Source organism: Anopheles merus, unplaced genomic scaffold (genome assembly GCF_017562075.2).
Source record: "Anopheles merus strain MAF unplaced genomic scaffold, AmerM5.1 LNR4000014, whole genome shotgun sequence".
Classification (NCBI taxonomy): Eukaryota; Metazoa; Arthropoda; class Insecta; order Diptera; family Culicidae; genus Anopheles; species Anopheles merus.
In genome coordinates this window covers 291,514-314,155 of record NW_024427594.1, presented here as the reverse complement: position 1 = coordinate 314,155, position 22,642 = coordinate 291,514, and the positions used below count along the sequence as shown (strand labels likewise).

Genomic DNA, 22,642 nt, shown 5'->3' with positions numbered 1-22,642 from the left:
TACAAACAGCTGTTTACTATTACTGTGCAAATATTACTACTTTGAACCGTTCCAGTTCGAATCAGAGCAAATCTATAATTTGTCATTGGATATTTTGAATTTAGCATTTACAACAAGCTTTGAGAGTTCAAGTGAAATGTACTTGATACTTAAATGTGGTAAGCAAAGCTAACATAAATAACTACCAGTGTACTTTCGAAGTTTGACAACAAGCCGACAATTTTTCCTCATTTGTGTTTGTAGGTGAATGGCTTCCTATAACATTTAGCTGATTGGAAAAATATGACCTTATTTACAACTTTTCTTTGTGTATTCGAACGAGCATAATAAAGTACTAAATTCAACTCAGAATGAAAATGAAAGAAATTTTAAATATCCTATTGCAGGGTGAAGGGTGTAATATATCCTGAGCTTGCGGAAGGATTACGGTACTAAGAGTTAAACTCATGACTGCAGCAGGATGCTTTATTATTGCTGCAAACTTTTTCAATGCGTCAAACCGCCTGTCCTACACCAGCGATCGGTTAAGTGTGGCTCTTTGATTTCGAAATGGTGGCTCCTAGCCGTTTATATATTTCATAGAAATTTCACTTTTTTTACTCTTCACTTGGAACTCTGCGAACATTTTTGAAAAATTTGTCTCGTTCTGTCTCAAAGTTTGCCGACCCCTGATCTAGACGAATATTTGTGTTCAGAAAGTATCCCGCAACGATAGATGGTTTCGTTTAATCAAGTACCGCCGTCGTGCCGCAGTCATGGGAGTGACTCACTCTGAATCGTAAAATTGTCTCACTTTTGGGATAAATTGCAAAACTTTGTACCACAATTGAAACCATGTATCGTGTAGATGGTGTTCTCGCTCGACCGAATATTACCAGTTCAAGTTAGGCTTGCAATTAATAGCGGTGTCCTAGAGTCGTCGATGGAAAGAAAAATGATCGTACAAGCAAACCATTGCATTGCTGCTATGCTAAAAAAAATAGTTAAATGTTATTTTTAATTCTCTTGGAATGGAATTGCGCGGAAATAAGAATAGAAGCAGTAGGGAAACTGAGTAATAACCTTTTTTATGTGTTAATGATGATTTTACCATTTTCAATCGCTGTTAAATTGGACATGGTTGTAAACTGGCTTTGTGGAACTCTAAAGTAATGGAAAAAGTATATGAAGGGAAATAAATTTTGAATTAAACACTAAATTGTCTAATAGTATTGCGTTTAAAATAGATCTTGCCGTCCCTTCGGTTTTTGCGAAAGGTAGAGGTTCAATAGGTGCATCTGTTTTGGTAGGCAAAAGCGTGTTTAAGGCTACCTGGGACCCTAAGCGGGAAGGCATCATCCATCAAATACGTAACTCAAAATTTGCATTTTTTACCCCTTCTCCCCTATTGTAACCAACTATAACGTTGGAAGAATCCCCCCTAAAAAATAACGTAACACACATTGACCCCTCCTAATAGATTGTTTTATTTAACAAAATAAAGATTTTTGTCAATTTTTCCCCCTTTTTTACTTCATTGAGGTACATTCTTCTTTCTTCTTTGGCACAACAACCGTTGTCGGTCAAGGCCTGCCTCCCTGTACCCACTGGTGAAGTGAGCTTGGCTTTCTTTGACTTATTGTTACCATAGCAGGATAGTCAGTCCTACGTATGGTGGGGGCACGGTCTCTTCGGAGGTTGAACTGATAACGGGCATGTTGTTACACCTGTTTCCATCTACGTTCGAATCTCGTGCCATTTGCATCGAATCGCAAACCGCTTTGCTTCAAACCGCATGCCACTACGATCGAATGCGTGCAACCATGGTTGAATCGCGTTCCACTACGGTCGAATCGTGTGGCACTACGATTGAATCGTGTGCCGCTACCATTAGATTTCTGAATGGTAGAGCATAGTAAACTGTTTGTTACCATCTGTTTGAATAATTACCATCAGTATTTTACAAACGAATTGCCATCGGCGAAGAAAGCGGCCTTCAAATGTAAACACTAGGCTTACTATACTTTACCTCTCAGGAATCCAATGTTAGCGGCTAACGTTTCGATCGTAGTGGCACATGATTCGACCGCAGCGGAACGCGATTCAACCGTGGTTGCACGCATTCGATCGTAGTGGCATGCGGTTTGAAGCAAAGCGGTTTGCGATTCGATGCAAATGGCACGAGATTTTTTTTTCCAACCATCGATGCACGCATTCGATCGTAGTGGCATGTGATTCTAAGCAGGCGGTTTGCAATTCGATTGTAGCTGGAAACAGGTGTAAAACAATAAAAATTATACTATATTTTACAAAAAGAAAAGTTGTGCCATACAGCAATCAAGTTTAAAAAAGTACTGTTTGTAATGTACTTGCATCAACCATCATCAGAAGCGTATTTTATCCCGCCATCTTCCTGGTCCTCCATAAATATGTCCATCTTCTAGAAAGAATTGCCTTTAGACATTGATGGTCAAATTGATCATTGTATTTAATATAACATGTGTTCAATAGCTCAACTAAATAAGTTCGAATGTTCACAAAACAAGTGTTTGTCCAAGAGTGCCATTAATTTAATTGCCAGAGTGCCAATTATATCCATTAATTCAGGCATGTCAAACTGGCGGCCCGCGAGAATATTTTGAGAATTGCTTAAAGCACTGCACATAAAGCACTCCAATTAGCAAACACATCCAGTTAGCGGTCACCTACTGTTTCCTTATTGCTATCCGATTGCCCATTTTTCCTTGCCACACGAGTTATCCTTAGAGTTGTTCCATTTCGCATATTTCGAAATCAACATCTAAGATACATATTTTCGCCACAGGTCTTTTCACATTATCAGATTGAGCTGAACGTTGACTACTCAAACTATGCTTTCTTTCCCTGGGTGCACTTCCTTCACTCTTGCTAACGGCCATTTCGATGGTGCACCAGTACAGGCGGTCCCCGAGATACACGGTACGTCTTATACGCGGATTCGTAGATAAGCGGTTTTCTAAATTTGACAGTTCTTTGAGCAAATTGTACTGATTTGACACATCAATTGTAAATTGCCAAATAATTTCCCTATTGATCGAATATGAAATACCATTTCAAAAGGTTTAAAACTGTTCAATTGAGTAGAATCATATCAAATAATTCATAAAGTGACTAAAACCGCCCCCTACTTGCAAAATTACACGAAAATTAGTGATATTTTAGCTGGAAATCACGAGAATCGACTTACGCGGAAATTCGAGGTACGCGGTATTTTGCGGCCGTTTTCGGTCCCCATTAACCGTGTATCTCGGGGACCGCCTGTACCAGTACCAGTACCAGTAGCTGGCATCGCAAAAGAATTGGTTTAAAATTAACAGTCGTTAAAAATTAACCAAAGTTGTTAAAAATTGCTAGAATTTAGCATCGCGAACGCATTGAGTTCATTTGTTAATTTTAACGACTGGTCCTATGCCGCCGTTAAACAAACGACTGTCAAGAGCGTACCCGCTGCGCAAATTCGAGCAGTTTCCAGCGCAGGAAATGTACCAAAATCTGCGCTGGCCAGCGCAGATTTGGCCTAGTCTCCCGCGCTGGACTTCAGCGATTCCTGCGCTGGGTCGAGCAAGTTTAGCACCATCTGTTGGCGAAACGGACGAACTATTTATGGCGGTGGAGCAAAAAAAAAACGGTCAAAAAAATTTAAAAATATTGGCGCCCATTTTCTCGTCCGCTTCTTCTCCCTCCCTCACCCTCCTCCTGGTTTGCCTTACTTGCGCTTCTACCTGTGCCTTCCGCCGCCAGCTGATTTGGTGTTTGTGGTGTATGCGTTGATTCATATATATGTGCATTGCGGTTGTGTATTGTAATTGGTGGGTGTTAGCATTTATTAATTTGTGTGTGACCTTGAGACGCTGTGGGAGAAGCTGGTTTGGGATTTAAAGTGTTATCGGTGTATTGATGGTTTATTTTATTTCGTGCCGCTGCTGATGAGACCATTCGATGCCCGTGCCGGTCGAGGGTGACGAAGCCTATTTAAAACAAGCGTAGGAGAACGTCTAACACTAATCTAATATTTTTTTTTATTTGAACATGTTTGATGCTTCAACGACCTTCTAAGCATCATGTAGTCATTCTAAGTCATCTGGCCAGCGCAGATTTTGGTACATTTCCTGCGCTGGAAACTGCTCGAATTTGCGCAGCGGGTACGCTCTTGACAGTCGTTTGTTTAACGGCGGCATAGGACCAGTCGTTAAAATTAACAAATGAACTCAATGCGTTCGCGATGCTAAATTCTAGCAATGTATATGTATATGTATAGTGGCTATAAATTTTTTTTTTAATGTGCCGAAATCTGTCTCGAGTTTTTGGGTCTCGTTACACACACACACACAGCGCGGGGAAAGTGACCGTTCACTCTATCATGTCGCGATCCCCCACCCCGCCCGGCGCTAGGGATGAGGATGCGCTACAAGAAACCTGAACCAGCCGTTCTACCGAGAAGGTAGCCGTAATCGATCATGCGTGGAGGGGGGGAGGGGTGGTCTAGTGGGGGGGGGGGGGGGGGGGAGTGCGTGCTTGCGCGACTTCGGGGGTGCGTGCTCGCGAGCGCGCTTTCGTGGGTGCGTGCTGGCGTGCGCGCTTTCATGCTCGCGGGCGCGCGTACGTGCGTGTGTGTGTGCGTGCGTGCGTGCTGGCGTGCGCGCGTTCATGCATGTGTGCGCGTGTGTGTGTGTGTGTGCGAGTTTGCGCGCGCGTATTTGTGTGTGAGTTTGCGCGCGCGTGTTTGTGTGTTTGTGTGAGTGCGTGCGTTTGGAAACCTCAAAACTATTTGATTCTGATGCGTACATTTTCATCCGCTGCGGTTACAAAGTCCATGCATTTTCGATCTCGCTACCTGAGAGACAACACTATTAAATTTAAATTATGTATTAAAAAGACACACGATCTAAGCAAACGTGCGTGTGATATATTGCACATTTATTTCTAATTCAGCTAGCGGACCCAAGTGGAAAGAACATTTTGAATTGAATTCATACAAAAGAGGATTCTGGATTTGTTTATTATGGTGCGCGTATGGTGCTGCACATGTCCGTCCAGAATCTGGTGGCTTGTTGGCTTAGAGTCGGTATCATGACGCCGATTGACCGGCATTGCCTTGGAATGGGTTCGGATCGGTAGGTTCATGTTTTAGTCAAGTGCATTCCGTGCATTTGTCGCGCCACAGCGGTAGACCCGGCAGCACCAAAGTCAAAACAAAAACCTTCCCCGAGAGTGGACTGCTATGCTAAGTTCTTCTTCTTATTATTATTATAATTATTATTATTATTGGCGTAATGGCCTACGCGATCATGTCGGCCTTTTCAGGACTTGAGTACCGCGTAGCCGGATAGTCACCCCTTGCTACGGCGGACGGTTCATACGCGGTTAGAACCCACGACGGGCATGCAGATGTGCGGAATGATGGCGGTGCCGCGGGACCGCTCCTATCCAGCGTGCAACTTGCATACTGCCACACTGTCTCCTGCTCGATGCATACGCTGCAGGCAGGGGGAAGGATGCACCTCCACGATAAAAAAACACGGCCATGAACCAGCGGCAGACCTAACGATAGGCGGACTAGGCGGTCGCCGAAGATCTCTAGTCTGTAGTATGCCGTATGTCTACAAGTGGACAGATTATTAGCGACAAGGACCCCCGGAAAGATGGTCTTTAGGGCTCCGTGGCTGGAGAAAACCATTTGCACCTCCCCTCCCCCCATGGCGACTACAATTTTAGGGCCTGTGACCGATGATCGTAGGGGTCCCATGGCCACCCCCCTTCCCGCCGGCAATTTAAGAATACTGTTCAATCTCCCAACAGCTGAGTGCCACTACCCCCTCCTCCCTGTCATCAGTTACCATTGACAGGGGCCTCAGTTCGTCTTTCCGCCTTTCATGAACACCTTCCTTTCTTTGACCGATGGATCATAACATTTCGGAAAAAACACATTTGGCGACAGTTTTGCTCACACACGCACGCTCATACCCTTGCGCAGACGGCTCAGCATATCTGTGTAATCTACAACATACGAAAGCAAAAGCTTAGTGTAACAAAGTTATGCTTAATGCTTAACTCGTTCAGATCGATGGCAGGCCCCACTGCCTGCCAGTGAACTTTCCAGCCTGCGTTCTAGGTGCTGGTGGAAAGGAAAGTTGATGAAAATCAGCGCCGGGATGAACGTGTTAATGCGAATTAGGATTCAGCGCGTTTCACAGCAAACCCTCCAGCGTTAGCTAGCGATTCCTTAGTCATTTTTACATTGCAGCAATTGAACTTATTGCGCTTTTTTTGGTTTGATTTGTGAAAATGCAACTTCATCGCTGCAATGTTTGTTAACGGCATTTTTAGGCGCCCCAACAGCTCGCGAGCATTGACCACACGCGAGAAAGAGATGGCGCTATGGAGGGAAAAAGCACGGACGACGGCTGACAGCGATTGGCCGTCTGACGCACCAACACATCTAAACCTTCGACAGCGCGTTCAGGCGAGGGGTACGAGGCGGAGCCAGGGACGGGTAGCTCGACGAGCTGCTTGACAAATTTGCCGTTGGAGGGACAAAGATGGCATTATAAAATTTTCCGAACGGCATGATTTCTTCCGTCGCTTTGCGCAGCGGGAGGGTGTTCGAATAAGAGTGCCCGATATTTTGAATTGACAGTTGACGTCAGCTCCGGACTGTGGTGAGGCTATAACGTGGTCGCCACAGAGTTCATGCAAGTTTAACATATCCAAAAAGCAGGAACTGGATGTATTCGAAGAAATATGTGGCACATAATGTCTTATAGCTGAAGATGAATCTGGCCTTACTGCGGTAGAAAGCGACCACTCTAACGCAGGTTGATTGAAGTCGCCCAGAAGGATAAGATGATCATTCGATTTCATTTGCATGTATGCATCACTGATGAAAGCAGAAAGGGATTCCAAATAGTTGCGGTCGCTGCTCAAATACGGTGGCACATAAACAATCCGCACATAAAGACGAAATTTAGAAAAAGAAACACGTATACATAAAGCTTCAAGCGTGGGTTGATTAATGTTAAGTGCCACAGAAGGATATCGAACGGAACATGCAAGTAGCACACCACCCCCACGCGAACGTTCATTGTTTAAACTGCTTCGATCGCAGCGGTATATGTTGTAGGCATCACTATCAAGGACCATGTTGGATGGAATCGATTTATTTAACCAGGTTTCAGTAAGGGCAAGCATTTCAAACCCTGATTCATTCGCAGAAAGGCGCAATTCATTGTATTTGGTGCGAAGGCCTCGAACATTTTGGTAATATATCACGAATGGGTCTATTAATTGTGAGCTATCCGTTTGGCAAACGGGCTGATCTGTGGTGAGCGGTTCTTGTTGCTGAGATTGGATTGTGATTGAAGCCCCACCCCCGGTGATAACTGAGGCGGTGTGGGAGGAAACTCCAGTTGAATAGCCTCTAGGATCTCGGTCATCTGGGATGGTGATAGAATCCCGCGCTGTGGGGGTGGCGATCGATGTTCCAAAAAATGATCCGGATGAGTGGTAGTTTTTGGCACAGCTGAAGAGCAATTTTCACTATTTGTACGATGCGAAATAAGCTCAGAAGGGTCAAATCGAGCCCTTTCATGTACACGTTGCTTTGGTAGGCCCCGAGCAACAAACTCCCGAACAGTAAGTGAAACTGGCCAAATAGTAGACTGCAGCGCAAGCTCCTTAAGAGATTTAGGAACACTCACTTTGAACGATATGAAGGACATCGAGTCCAGGTTCACACCCTTTTTCGTGAGACGGTAAACATTAATATCGTCCGTTGGTAGCACAGCTTTAAGCCACACACGCATATCATCAGCGGAGACATGCGATTTGATGTTCGTGAAGTATAACCATACTTTCTCGGCTATGCCCGTGTTGGTGGTGTTTTGGTTCAAAACAGGATCAGAAGATGCTTGTGTATTTGTTCAGTAGTTTCCAGCACTAACATCACTAGTCGGCTTAGTACGATGATTGTAGTGGTTACAGTTGTCAGAATCTTCCACAGTGTTGGTATCGTTCGCAGCTTGGATATCAGCAGTGAGCTCCGTTGAGTTAGTAAATGTACGGCGAGCGGAAGCTGTTTTAGTCGTTCTGGATGTATTTGTGGCATTGAGCGACGATACATTAGTGGATGTGTGCGTTCGCGATGCGTTGCTAACAGACGGCTTAGCTAATATGGGTGCTAGCGCTCGCTTATCAACGAGAGCGAGGATCTCAGGAAGCAAATCGCTCTTGATAGCCGATCTAAGATAAGAGAGAGAGATGAGTCAATTGTGGTGAGAATATCTGCTTTCACCAATTCGAGTAGGGCTGCTATCTCACTTGTGAGAAGTGAATTTGTGCCATTGCGAAACTCGTGACATGTTTTGCACTACCACAATAACTGATTATTACGCCCAAGCTCACGAGTAGAATCACGGGACAACCCCGTGCAATGGGTGTGATGCTTGGAACCACAAACATCGGCACAGGACACCGAATTAGCACTATCGGTGGGTGCATTGCAGGTTGAGCACTGCATAACGATGACTCAGCACAAACTGATGAGTGACAGGAGCAGAAACGAAGCCAAACACTTTCTCGGCAAAAATGTTGAATTAACAGAAGAACTCCAGTGCAACTTATATTAATCGAAGGCACGCACTAGCCAGTACGAACAACTCAGCAGCACCACTGTTGCAAATGTTGAAATTCCAGAAATAACACGGCAAAACAGCATAAAAAATCAGGAGCACCAGGAAGGCACATCCACTCAGTTTGACAGTCAATCTATCTCTGAGCCGTACCAAGCCGTTTACATCTACGTACGTTGCTAGTACTGATAATGATGATTTACCAGGTACTTGTCGACCTGGTAAATCATCATTATCAGTACTAGCAACTACTAGCAAGTAGCAAGTACTAGCAACGTACTGAAAACACAGGCAATATATGCTACGACTCGACATAGCGTAGTGTATGATTAAAAACGTCCAAGGAGTGCTTCACTAAACTTGTGCTCCGCTTTGGTTGATTCATCGCCTTCTTACATCGTTGCTAATGCGATTGCCAATGTTGCCCGTTATTCTTCAGTAGTGATTGATACTGTTTGCGGTGGCTGTGCCCAAGCGCCACAGATTAAGATTAAACGACTGAAAATCAAATATCCATAGAAAAAAAAAACAAAAGCTTCATAGCTTCATTGGTTTGCTCAATAGATGGCATATTACAACTCATCATTATATTGCTGTCCTTTTTATGCAATGTGTTTCGGTACAGTTTCATCTAACCCTATACTATACTATACTATACTATACTAACCCTATGACCTATACCGCCTTATAATTTTCTGAGCAAAAATCTATATCAACCAGACGACCGGTCAAATGCGTGGGTATCAACACCAACGACCATTACTCAAATCTCACTTGTTTCAGTGCTAGTGGTTCCCATTGGAGTTCAGTATTGTTATGTGTTGTGTCCGCACAAAACAAACATAGTACACGGTGGGTACCCAAGCGACATTATCGCGCGACATTTTACAATTTTGTATGAGAAAAAACGGGCTCAAAACATTCTCAAATCGTGCTCATTAGCAGCACTAAAGAGCACGTGTCTGCAACGGTGCGACAGCGTGTATCATACATGTAGTTTCTGTATGCTACATTATTGTTCAATTTCTTTCATTCTCTCCCCTATCCCAAAACAAACACAGACTCTCTTTCATTTTCCCATTCCACACATTCGCTCTTTATTTTACCTCTTTACCTCTACCCACACATACACTTTTCAATACTCACATTTCACACTGCCGAAAACCCGTTGCGGGATACACACGTACCCGTCTTGCCTGCCTTCTCTCCTCGTTCTTCCTTTCATCCAGCGTTGTCTTCGTCGAATGGTGTGCACGCGTTAAAAATTCATCCCGCTTGCCTCCTCCTCGCTGTTCCCAGATGCTGCGCTAGCGTGCTGGATAATCGTCCCTACCTTCCTGCCGCCTCTCCTCTACCAGGCGCTAGCACGTTGGAGGATCGTTCCTGCCTTCCTGTCGCTTCTCCTTCGTCCGGCGCTAACGCGTTGAATGATCATTCCTACCTCTCCTGTCCTTTTGTTTTTGGCACTGCTGGTGAAAGAGGGAAATATTATCTATTTTGAAAACCGCTGTTCCATTTAAAGCGAAGCATAATACTTACCAACCAATTAATTATTTCTATCGTGGTCCGTGCTCACTTCCGTTTGTGCGTGTGTTACGATTTGCTATAGAAAACGAAATTGAATTGATATCACCAATTATTAATACCATTCAGTTTGGTACAGATTGATATAATCCTTTATTAAAAGCTGTACTTACCAAATAGTTTTTTCCGTACTGGTTTCACGAGAGAAAAAACGAGCATGCATCGACGCGTCCTTCTGCTTACAAACTTGATTTTACAATACCACTTTTTCATATGAACGCGAAGCAGCACCTTCCTCTGGTGGCTATAAAGGTATTCCCCGATATACGCCATACTCGATATACGCGATTTAGCTGTACGCTTTTTGTCTAAATTTGAAAGTTCTTTGAGCAAATTGTACTAATTTGACACATCGAATATCAAATTCAAAATAAATTCCCTTTTGGTCGAATATTAAAAACCATTTCAAAAGGTGTACAATTGTAATATTCAGTTTAAATCATATCAAATAACTAATTTAGTGGCTAGAACCTACCACTTCATGCAAAATTATATGAAAATTAGCTATAATTTGACTGAAAACTCGACATTTGTTAATATTCGACATACGCTATTGCCTCCGGTCCGCATTAAGGCCCGTGTCTGTGCTCCATCGGATGCGATTTTATCGGAAGGCCTGTCAAAATTTTATATGGGATTTGACAGATAACGTCGGACGTGCGATTTCGTCGTACGACGGAATCAAAAAATTTTGATTTCGTCGGACGCCGCATCCGATTTTATCGGTCAAACTAAATGTGTGGTGTTTTGTAGGAACAATCTCAACTTAATTTTTCATAATCGTTATATTATTAAAATCATCCAAATCATCGCAATATTATACGAAAAAGCGTTTGACAGCACGTGCGATAAAATCGCATGCGATGGAGCACAGACACGGGCCTAATAGCGTATATCGGGGAGTACCTGTACAATGATACAAAGAGCGGACGAGAGAAGAACGCTTGCGTGAACGCTTGGTGTAGCAAGCGAAATTGGACAGTCCCAGAAAAGCGAGACACAAGAGTTTCTCTCGAACGATGGAAAGAAGAACCATATGAAACATGAGGATGGTTGGTGTGACACAGCCAAGTTGCGAGCAAAAAGTGACCATCACCCAGAAGAGCAAGACAGAGTGAAAAATTTTCTGAATGTTAGAATGAGAAAAATGATAGATACACATAAAAATCGCGCGATAATGCCGGTTGGGTACGTTGTACGGCACAAACAGAATATATATTTAACAACTAATCTTTGGTATGGGTAATACAATAAACGCACGCAATGCGGGGAGAGGACGACTGGTCCTTCTCGCGCCGCGATCCTCACTGAGGACGTCACCGTATGACAGCCCTGCTGTCAACAGCAAGGTGTATGGATATTAGGAGGTGAAGTGCCAAGGTGTATGGATATTAGGAGGTGAAGTGCTTCAGAGTAAATTGGCATTTCACGACTTGACATAACAATACTGAGTGCTCCGGTATTAAAATCGGGAAGGGCTGGAGGGAGGTATAGAAAATTGTATGCGATTTGACATAACAATACTCAACGATGGCGCCCGGCAAACGCGCTAATAATTCACCTTCTAAATAAACACACCTTGGTCAACAGTGAGCCCTCAGGATGAGGCAGCGGTCTGTCCACAACATTATGGGATCTGCATATTTAGGTTAGTGTAGTGTAACGCATGCTTTAGTTTACCACGCAAACAATGAGACCCCAAATTTTGAGTGATTCAGGCCGAGGGGTATGAGGAAGCTTGAGGAAGCATGGAGAAACGCGCTGCGATGAGAGCTCCACGCAAACAATGAGACCCCAAATTTTGAGTGATTCAGGCCGAGGGGTATGAGGAAGCTTGAGGAAGCAAGGAGAAACGCGCTGCGATGAGAGTTAGCATTCCATGCAAACAATGAGACCCCAAATTTTGAGCGACTCAGGCCGAGGGGTATGAGGAAGCTTGAGAAAGCAAGGAGAAACGCGCTGCGATGAGAGTTCGCATTCTGTTTTACACGCGCGCTTCACTAACACCAATACAAATACCGTGCTTTGACGAGCCGTCTGTGAATGTGTGTATCTTCTTTCAGCGAGCTCAACATCTTGGAGCTGCTCGTCACATCGTGTTGTCTCGCTTACACTACAGCATCGAACCATCGCTCTGTATGTCCCCCTCCTTCGCGTACAAAACCACCAGTACAGCGCCACGCTTTGCCGGAGATGGTTGTGTGCGTTTTGTTTTAAGTCCCGCGCGCAGTGTTTGTGCGCTGATGCGCATTTCACTCAATTCTTGGTAAGTGTTTTATTTATTTATTTATTTATTTATTAATTTATTTCATATTTATAACCTATATTTATAAATCTCTTACCTGAGACATGGCCCTCCGCTCTAACGTACCGTGAGTTCCGTGACTACCGGACCAATAATATTAACACTAATGCTCTCGCAGCCGCCGATACAAATTCGATGCTTCAACCTACACTCGATCACCCTGTCACTCTCACTACAGACACTTATCATAATCCTCTCCCACGGTGTGGATTGAGCACTCCGATACCAACTGCCAATACAGATCCGCCCGCACAGCCTGTTGCGACTTCATATGATATGACCACCACAGATTCTGCTTTGTTTACAAACGAACCACATCAAGACCTTAATGAGCGAATGCTTGTTACCACCACACCTAACAGGTCACCTCCCGAATGCTTGGCCACTCCTTAAAAAGACCGCGTCGCGTAGACGATAAACGGACTGATGAATCTGCTGACGCTGGCCCGTCGGACGAATAGCAATCAAGCATTGCATCCGGCATCTACTACCATATCTACTACCAAAATGTACGTGGTCTACGAACGAAAACTACAAATCTTCGCCTGGCGCTATCAGAATCAGATTATGATTTTATCATTCTCACCGAGACTTGGCTTACTCAGTTCATACCTTCTTCGCTCCTCACTGAGAATCATTATCATATCTGCAGTTGCGATAGGAATCTTTCCAAGAGTGCCCTCTTACGCGGTGGGGGTGTTTTAATTGCATGTTCCTCTTCAATACCGACATGTGAAATCGCATCGCCTAATACCATACTGAAACAACTTTGGATCAAAACATTGCTGCCAGGTGTCTCTGTTTACATCGGCGTTGTTTACATTCCGCCTAGTCATGCGAATGGCCCCGCAGTGATGAACGCTTTACATGATAGTGTACGTGAAATTTCAAGCCGCATTAAACAGAGCGATTTATTATACGTCTTCAATAAACCTGATATCAGATGGGAGCTGACTAATACATCAGAAGCCACCGATTGCTCTCCATGTTATTCTGTCATGCATTATGCACCTTTATGCAATTCCGTGGCTAATACCGATTTCGTTGATGGGTTGTATAGTACCGGATTATTTCAGTTGAGTGGTATTGCAAATCAATCTGGGCGTCAATTGGATCTGGTCTTCGCAAACCTTGCCGCTACCAATATTTTGTGATTGTTGTATAAGCAAACATTAAATGTGACGTAGACGCAATTTCTCCTTGAACGTGGAAGTAGACATACTAAAATCGAACAAATCTAACACTTCATTGAACTCGAGGGACATACGTATAATAGGGTGTCCCTGGCTATGGTTGTTTTGGGTACGCGGTACACGGAGATGGATATTAGCTCTAAGAATCCGACAGGGAGCGAACAAATTGATGCTGACTAGTAATGCCGGGGGATCGATCTCTACGTTAAGGAGCCAGAATATAAAAAGATATTGGGCGTTTTTGCGTCGAGAGCAGAGTGGTTCAAGTCCAAGAAGCAGACACCGCTGATGGTAGGAGGGCCGAGCATGGTGGGATTGCCATGGAAGGAGTCGAACCGCGTACCTGGTGATTCTCCGTTGTATGGCTTCGAGGCGATTGATGTCACCAACGCCAAGCGGGCACCAGATCGGGCAGCAGTACTCCAGGCACAACCTTAGGCCGTAAATACACGGACCGGAATTTCGCGGCCGCGGACCGGAATTTCAGCCAGAACGGAACCACTGCGTTTGTTGGATTTATTCCTTTTATTAAGCTTAACTCAACAGGTTATGAGCCCAGTTAGAGGCTAATTGCGTAATTTCTGCTGAATAATCTCTTGACCAGTCAGAGTCGAGTACGTGTGTGAAAATTACGAGTGAATTCGGTCGCGCTTCCGAATAGAAATCCACAGTGCTAAGCAGCTACGAGAAGTACCGATTACATAATGGTGGACAGCAAGATGTCGTTCCCGAAACTAAACGCAACAAATTGGAGCACTTGGAAAGTGCGTATAGAAAACTTGCTACAGCGTGATGATCTATGGGAGATTGTGGTGAAGCAACCGGAGGCTAAGAACATAGCTGATGATGGTTGGATGTCCGACAATAGGCACGCCAAGGCAACTATCATCTTATCGCTGGAAGACAATCAGCTCCCATTAGTGAAAAACAAGGAAACGACACATGACGTTTTCAATGCTCTCAAGAAACATCACGAGAAAAATACGCGATCGGTAAAAGTTTGACTACTGAAGAAACTTTGCGCGTTGAACCTGGCAGAGCATGATGATGTTGAACATCATTTGTTCAAAATCGACGAATTATTCGATCGCCTGAGTGCAGCTGGAACGGCTCTAGGAGCGACAAAGCACATAGCTCAGTAGAAAATAATCGACACGGGGAGGACGGTGTCATTTTTGTAAGAAGCCCGGCCATCTCATGGCAAATTGCAAAAAGAGACAAAACCAAAGTAAGAACAATGGCAACGCGAAGACCGTATTGAGCGATGTTCCTGGAACAGCGTTTGTTGTTAACGGTGGGTGCAGCAACGCTTGGATTATCGACAGCGGTGCCAGTGCTCATATGTGCAACGACAAAGCCATTTTCACCGAATTGAATGAATTTGCTGGAGGTTTTATAACGCTCGCAAATGGTGAAAAAACAAGGGTTCTAGGAGAAGGAAAAGCGGTTATTTCTGTGATTGATGGTAATCAAGAGAAGCGGCACATTACGTTCAGTGACCTGAAATATGTGCCCGAATTAGAGGCAAATCTAATCTCAGTAGATCGCCTGGCGAAGAAAAATATGAGTGCGATATTCGACTGCGAAGGGTGTAAAATTATCGACATGCATGGAACCATCATGGCAAGTGGCGTATGGTACAATGGTCAGTACTATCTACAATTAGCGGAGTCGTCCATGAGAGCAGCCAGTGACCAACATCAGCATTGTCAGCATCAGTTGCACCGGCGTCTGGGACACCGCGATTGGGCAGCCATCGAGAGAATCAACAAGGAGCAACTAGGCACCGGGATGAAGATCATCGATTGCGGAGTGAAACTGGTGTGCGAGTGCTGCCTTCAGGGGAAATCTACCCGAGCTCCCTTCCCAGCTGTAACCGACCGGAAGTCGACGAAGGTGTTGGACATCGTGCACACAGACGTATGTGGTCCGATGGAAACACTAACACCGAGTGGCAACAGGTATGTAATGCATATAGTCGATGATTTTAGCAGATTTACCGTAACTTGTTTACTGCAGAAGAAATCAGATGCCACGGAGAAAATAATCGAATACGTAGAGTGGGTAGGAAATATTTTCGGCAGAAAACCTCGTTTTATTCGTTCTGATGGTGGAGGGGAATTCGACAACACAAGGTTGCGAAAATTTTACGTTGATAATGGAATCAAGCCTCAGTTCACAACACCCTATTCCCCTCAATCCAACGGCATGGCAGAACGAAAGAATCGATCGATCACCGAGATGGCTACTTGTATGCTGATCGATTCGGGTATGGATAAACGTTTTTGGGGTGAGGCGATGCTAACGGCAACATACATGCAGAACATAATTAGAAGTAGCAAAATGTTTCATGAACCCTCTCTGTTTAAAATCACTTTACTGTTGTCTTGTTCGTCCTTTGATTGAGTACGCTTCAGTTGCTTGGTTTCCGGAGCAAGTTACTAGAATTGAGAGGCTTGAGAGGATCCAGCGAAAATTTACCCGGGTAGCTATTAAGCGGCTTCCGTGGAGACATAACGACGTGCTACCAGCTTATCATACGAGGTGTCAGTTGTTAGGGCTTGAAACTTTGGAAAAGAGAAGAATATCTCAAAGGAATTTTTATGTTTAAACTATTAACAGGAAGAATCGATGCACCTCTATTGCTAAGTCATGTAAATTTCTATGTCCGTACTAGACCTTTAAGAACTCGACAATTTTTAATAACTGACTTTCGTTATCGTCTTTTCTGTGCTAGGGATCCGTTGTTATTAATGTCCAAGAACTTTAATTTATTTTAAAATTTTGTAGACCTGTCCTTTAGTGTACCGAAATGTACTAGCGTCATTCGAGATTGTATTACGTCTAATTTTAGAAACACATAGTTTTTAAGACATAAGTTTTAATTGTGTATGTAGGCCATGGAGGCTCGATACTTAAAATAAATAAACTCATAGAACTGCTTACCATCTAGATCCGTTAACAAAACACCGTATGAGCTATGGTGGAATCGTAAGCCGGACTTAAGACACATACGCATTTTTGGTAGTGACGCTTATGTTCATTTGCCGAAAGTGAAACAAAATAAATTAGACGATAGAGCTATAAAGCTAAAACTAGTTGGATACTCCTCAGAGCATAAAGCTTGTAGATTTGTGAATCCTGAAACTGACGACATAACAATAAGTCGAGACGCCCGGTTCATCGAACATGAAAATAGAAACAGCTTTGTAGAAGTTTCATTAGTTCCACGTTCTCAAAAGATGCAAGCGATGACAATGACGAAACGGTAATCGCACAGATAAGCGAAGGGGCATCAGGAGAGGAGGAGATCCAAAACACAGAAACTACAGAAACAGATGAAAATGCCCGCCCAGAAAGAGTAACAAGACCGCCTCCGTACCTAGAAGATTATGTTTTAGAGTACGCAGCTGGCGTAGCTTCGTGTGCTCGTGAAGAACTTTTAAATGTAGAAGAGACCATGAAAAAAGCAGAGTGGCGTGAAGCCATGGCGTCCGAAATGCAATCACATCATAAGATTGGCACATGGGAATTGGTACCCCTCCCTAAGAGACGTAAAGCCATTGGTTCAAGATGGGTATTTAAAATCAAAAGAAATGAGCAAGATGAAATAGTTAAGTACAAAGCTCGTGTTGTAGCACAAGGTTATACGCAACGATTTGGCATTGATTATAGTGACGTGTATGCTCCAGTGACAAATCACTCGACATTTCGAACTTTTCTCACTGTTGCTTGTAAACGAAAAATGACAGTACGCCATCTGGACGTGAAAACGGCATACTTGAATGGAACACTAGGCGAAGAAATTTACATGCGTCAACCACCTGGTTTCACAGTAAACGGGCAGGAGGAGCTAGTTTGTCGGCTTAAACGGAGCATTTATGGATTACACCAATCAGCTCGTTGTTGGTATCGAAAATTAAACGACGTGTTAGCCAAACTAGCATTCAGAGCTTCTTCGGCAGATCAATGCATGTATGTAAAGTCTACAAATAATAATTCGATCTTCTTGCTTGTGTACGTAGACGATATGCTCATAGCCACATCAACAGAAGAAGAATCCTTACTGATTCATAAAGATCTCAGTCGAGAATTTGAGATAGCCTGTTTAGGTGAAATAAAGCATTTTCTAGGCATGGAAGTGCAGCGAGATGGAGGATGCTATAAGCTGAGATTGAAGCTATTTATCGAAAAATTATTGGAAGCCCATGGAATGAAAGATGCGAAATGTTCGAAATCGCCTATGGATCAGGGCTATTTGAAACAACAGTGTGATAAATCGGAACTGCTTGAAAATGTAACAGCATACCGTAGTCTGGTAGGAGGTTTACTGTATCTTGCTTTGACAGCTAGATCAGACATCGCCGCCGTTACAGCCATCCTCGGGAGAAAGTTTGCCGCACCTACCCAAACTGATTGGAATGCAGCTAAACGAGTACTGCGTTTCTTGAAAGGAACTAAAGATAATTATCTGCGACTTGGTGGTGCTGAAAATGAAGGGCTGTGTGGATATTCTGATTCTGATTGGGCTGGAGACACCGAGAGCCGGCGCTCAACGTCGGGATTCGTGTTCATGTACTGCGGAGGAGCTATATCTTGGGCCAGCCGTAGACAAACGTGTGTCACCCTATCATCTGTGGAGGCCGAGTACGTGGCATTGTCACAAGCATGCCAGGAGACGATTTGGTTGCGAAAACTGCTTCGAGATTTTGGAGAAAGCACATCAAATCCTACAGTCATCAAAGAAGACAACCAAGGGTGTTTGGCTTTCGTGAAGACAGAAAGAACTTATCGCAGATCCAAACACATCGACACGAAAGAACGTTTCGTGCAGGAGTTGTGCGAAAGGAACGAGATCACCCTGGAATATTGTCCAACCGAGGTAATGATAGCCGACATCATGACCAAACCGTTAGGACCGCAAAAGCACGAGTTCTTTAGCTAACTGCTCAATATCGAGTAGTTGTACGATGGAGTCGTCGATGAGGAGGAGTGTTGGAGTTTGCACCGACGCCTAATCTGACAGTAGTGTGAACACCTTACAGTTCATATTAACCTTTGCGTTCACACCTTTCTTTATTTTGTTACCTTGTTTTGTACCACGTAAATATCTTGATCAGACAATAAATGAACTTTGTAGTTGAGCTTGGACCGTCAGCCAGAACGGAACCACTGCGTTTGTTGGGTTTATTCCTTTTATTAAGCTTAACTTAATAGTTACTCCCTTGAGGCACTCCGGAGGAGCTGGTGAAGGAGTGAGAACGATGAGATCCTATGCTTATATAGTACGAATGACCAGTTAAGTATGAACGCAGCCAGATGATGTGCCAGTCGAGGAAACCGAGTTTTTTTAGCTTCGAGAGTAGAATATCATGAGAGATACTATCGAACACAGCCCTGAAGTCGATATATACTGCATCAACTTGAGTACCACGATCCATGTTGTCGAAGCAGAAACCAACAAATTCAGCAAGATTGCAAGATGCTGACCAGGGCTCATATAGTTTGGAACTGCTGTGAGTAGCGGATTGTATAGAATTAGCTCAAACACCTTTGCACAAGCGCTTAGGGAAAAAATGCCACGATAATTGCAAGCATGAAGTCGACTGCCCTTCTTATGGATAGGAACCATTCGCGCGTGTTTCCAGGACGCAGGATACATGCCACGCATAAGGGAATCATTAAATATTTTGGCAAGAATGGGTGCGAGTGATTGACGGCAGTGCTTCAAAATGTATGCGGGAATATTGTCAGGTCCAGATGATGTAGATGGTTTTATATCGCTGAGTGTGCGCGCAACTAATGCTTCATCAATTGTGGGTATAATAAAGTCGATAGCATCCGATGGAGTGTTGCGAGTGGCCTCTGCTAGTGTGTTAGGATTGTGAACAGGAAGGGTGAATGCATCAGCGAAACGATTGGCGAAAGTGTTGCAAATATCGGATGTATCGATTCTAGTTTGGCCATTGTAGCTCATTGACGGAGGGATACTAATTATATTGCGACGTTTGTTCCAGAATCTCCAGAACCGTGTCGGCTTTGAAAACAGCTGCCTTACAGTACGGCGAATGAAGGAGCGGTAGAGCACACGATTTTGTCGACGATAATTGTTCAGTGCATCGAAAAAAATTTTCCTATGCAGCGATGATCTCGTTCTACTGTAATCCGCGTAGGCTTTACATTTTTTTTCAACCGTCTTAAAGATGCATTAGACCAATCGGGGCCAGACTTTCGTTGAGCAACAGGAACGCAGGAATTAATCGCTGAGCGCATAAAAACGCTAAATAAATCAGTGGCTTCGACGATATTGGCAAAGTTGGAGCAGTCAAAATTGCGGTCAAACGACACAATAAGAGAATTCATACGTTCCATATTCGTCTTGAAGAAATTTATATTGACTGTACGGCGAGTGTGACTGTTGGTGGTGTGGGATAATTGTGCGGGATAATAAATCATCATACCCAATGAAGGACGATGAAAGTCCTCACTGAGAAGTGGAATACAGGCGGTCCCCGAGATACACGGTACCTCTTATACGCGGATTCGGAGATACGCGGTTTCCAAATTTGACAGTTCTTTGAGCAAATTGTACTGATTTGACACATCCATTGTGAAATACCAAATAATTTCCGTATTGATCGAATGTGAAATACCATTTCAAAAGGTTTAAAACTGTTGAATTGAGTAGAAACATATCAAATAATTAATTTGGTGGCTTAAACCACCCCCTATTTGCAAAATTGCACGAAAATTAGTGATATTTTGGCTGTAAATCACGAGATTCGACATACGCGGAAATTCGAGATACGCGGTATTTTGCGGCCGTTTTCGGTCCCCATTAACCGTGTATCTCGGGGACCGCCTGTACTACAGTGTGTTACGTATGGGAGGGAGTTCTTTAGAGCCGAAGTACCATTCACAGAGTACAGAGGTGTGATTGAGTCGCACAAAATATTGGTTGCGGCTAGGTTTGCGAAGACCAGATCCAATTGACGCCCAGATTGATTTGCAATACCACTCAACTGAAATAATCCGGTACTATGCAACCCATCAACGAAATCGGTATTAGCCACGGAATTGCATAAAGGTACATAATGCATGACAGAATAACATGGAGAGCAATCGGTGGCTTCTGATGTATTAGTCAGCTCCCATCTGATATCAGGTTTATTGAAGACGTATAATAAATCGCTCTGTTTAATGCGGCTTGAAATTTCACGTACACTATCATGTAAAGCGTTCATCACTGCGGGGCCATTCGCATGACTAGGCGGAATGTAAACAACGCCGATGTAAACAGAGACACCTGGCAGCAATGTTTTGATCCAAAGTTGTTTCAGTATGGTATTAGGCGATGCGATTTCACATGTCGGTATTGAAGAGGAACATGCAATTAAAACACCCCCACCGCGTGAGAGGGCACTCTTGGAAAGATTCCTATCGCAACTGCAGATATGATAATGATTGTCAGTGAGGAGCGAAGAAGGTATGGACTGAATAAGCCAAGTCTCGGTGAGAATGATAAAATCATAATCTGATTCTGATAGCGCCAGGCGAAGAATTGTAGTTTTCGTTCGTAGACCACGTACATTTTGGTAGTAGATAGAGAGACTAGGATGAGCTGAGCGAGGTGCATTGCCGGAAGCAATGCTTGATTGCTATTCGTCCGATGGGCCAGCGTCAGCAGATTCATCAGTCCGTTTATCGTCTACGCGACGCGGTCTTTTTAAGGAGTGGCCAAGCATTCGGGAGGTGACCTGGTAGGTGTGGTGGTAACAAGCATTCGCTCATTAAGGTCTTGATGTGGTTCGTTTGTAAACAAAGCTGAATCTGTAGTGGTCATGGCAGGAGAGGAAATCGTAACAGGCTGTGCGAGCGTATCTGTTGTAGTGGTTGGTATCGGGGCACTCCATCCAGAATGTGAGAGAGGATTATGATAAGTGTCGGTAGCGAGAGTAACGTTTTGATCAAGCATCGAATTTGTATCAGTTGATGCACAGCTATATAACACTAATAATTATTGGTCCGATAGTCACGGAACTCTCGGTAGGTAAGAGCAGAGTGCCATGTCTCAGGTGAGAGAGCCTTGTGGCGTAGAGTGGCTGGTATGCCCACCTTAAATGAGAATGTACAAGTGTCGGCACCAAGTTTCGTCAGACGGTGTACAAACACATCCCGCTTATCGAGTGCTAGACGTTCTTGCACCATGAGAGAAATCTGCTCAGTGGTAACCGATGGGGAAAAACGCGCAAAGAATAGCCACATTCGCGTATCAGTGTGTGGGATGGTGTCTAGTGTATCAGAATCGAGCGGCGATCCCGATCCTCTGAGTAGCGGTGTTTGCGGGTTGTTAAGTGGTGGCATATTGGTGAAGGATGACGGTTCGTTCGCACTAACACTAAGTGAAGCGGCTAATGATGGATACTGTTGTAGTGTGGGTGTAATAGTACCAGGGATATTTTTGACCACTGAATTAAACAATTCAGGGTGAGACGACGCTGGATTGTGATGAATGGGCCATTGATACGGTAAATCGGTTGCGGTATGCGTCGAACGCAAGCAGGAACGGATCTCCTCCTTTAAAACTTCCAGAAGCTCTAACTTAATAGCCGTGGTATGCTGTGACAGCTCGCTACAGAAAGAAAGTCCACTGCATGAGAAATGAAACTCAGAGTTGCACCAACCCTGACACTTCACAACGTGATCAGCAGCTACGATGTCATTGGCGCAGGCGGAACAGATACCGGCCATTGTTTGTGGTACAGTGAATGTTGAAGCGATGTTTTGATTGTAGGCCAGGAATCGTTCCCAGGTGATTGTAGGTGGGTGATCTGATTGTAACCAGGTTCTTGGATCCACTGCGCAAGCAAACAGGTTGTGCAGGAAATGTGTTTTCACTGAATAATATTGAAAAC

At 44.0% G+C, this 22,642-nt stretch overlaps 1 protein-coding gene and 1 long non-coding RNA gene across 3 annotated transcripts; both read right to left on the bottom strand.

The window, feature by feature from the left end:
- Positions 1-7,185: 7,185 nt before the first annotated feature.
- LOC121600959 lies at positions 7,186-8,378 on the bottom strand. The gene is made up of 2 exons (XM_041929755.1): positions 8,335-8,378; positions 7,186-8,256 (listed from the first exon to the last, which is right to left on the bottom strand). The coding sequence occupies exons 1-2, from the start codon at positions 8,373-8,375 to the stop codon at positions 7,938-7,940; spliced, it is 360 nt and encodes a 119-aa protein (XP_041785689.1). The 5' UTR covers positions 8,376-8,378; the 3' UTR covers positions 7,186-7,937.
- A 1,356-nt stretch (positions 8,379-9,734) lies between these two features.
- Positions 9,735-10,663, bottom strand: LOC121600960. 2 transcript variants are annotated; one of them, XR_006005927.1, is made up of 3 exons: positions 10,343-10,663; positions 10,185-10,248; positions 9,735-10,114 (listed from the first exon to the last, which is right to left on the bottom strand). It is a non-coding gene; the product is annotated as an uncharacterized LOC121600960 (long non-coding RNA). The 2 variants fall into 2 exon arrangements; XR_006005928.1 differs by having other exon boundaries at positions 9,735-10,111.
- Positions 10,664-22,642: the final 11,979 nt, after the last annotated feature.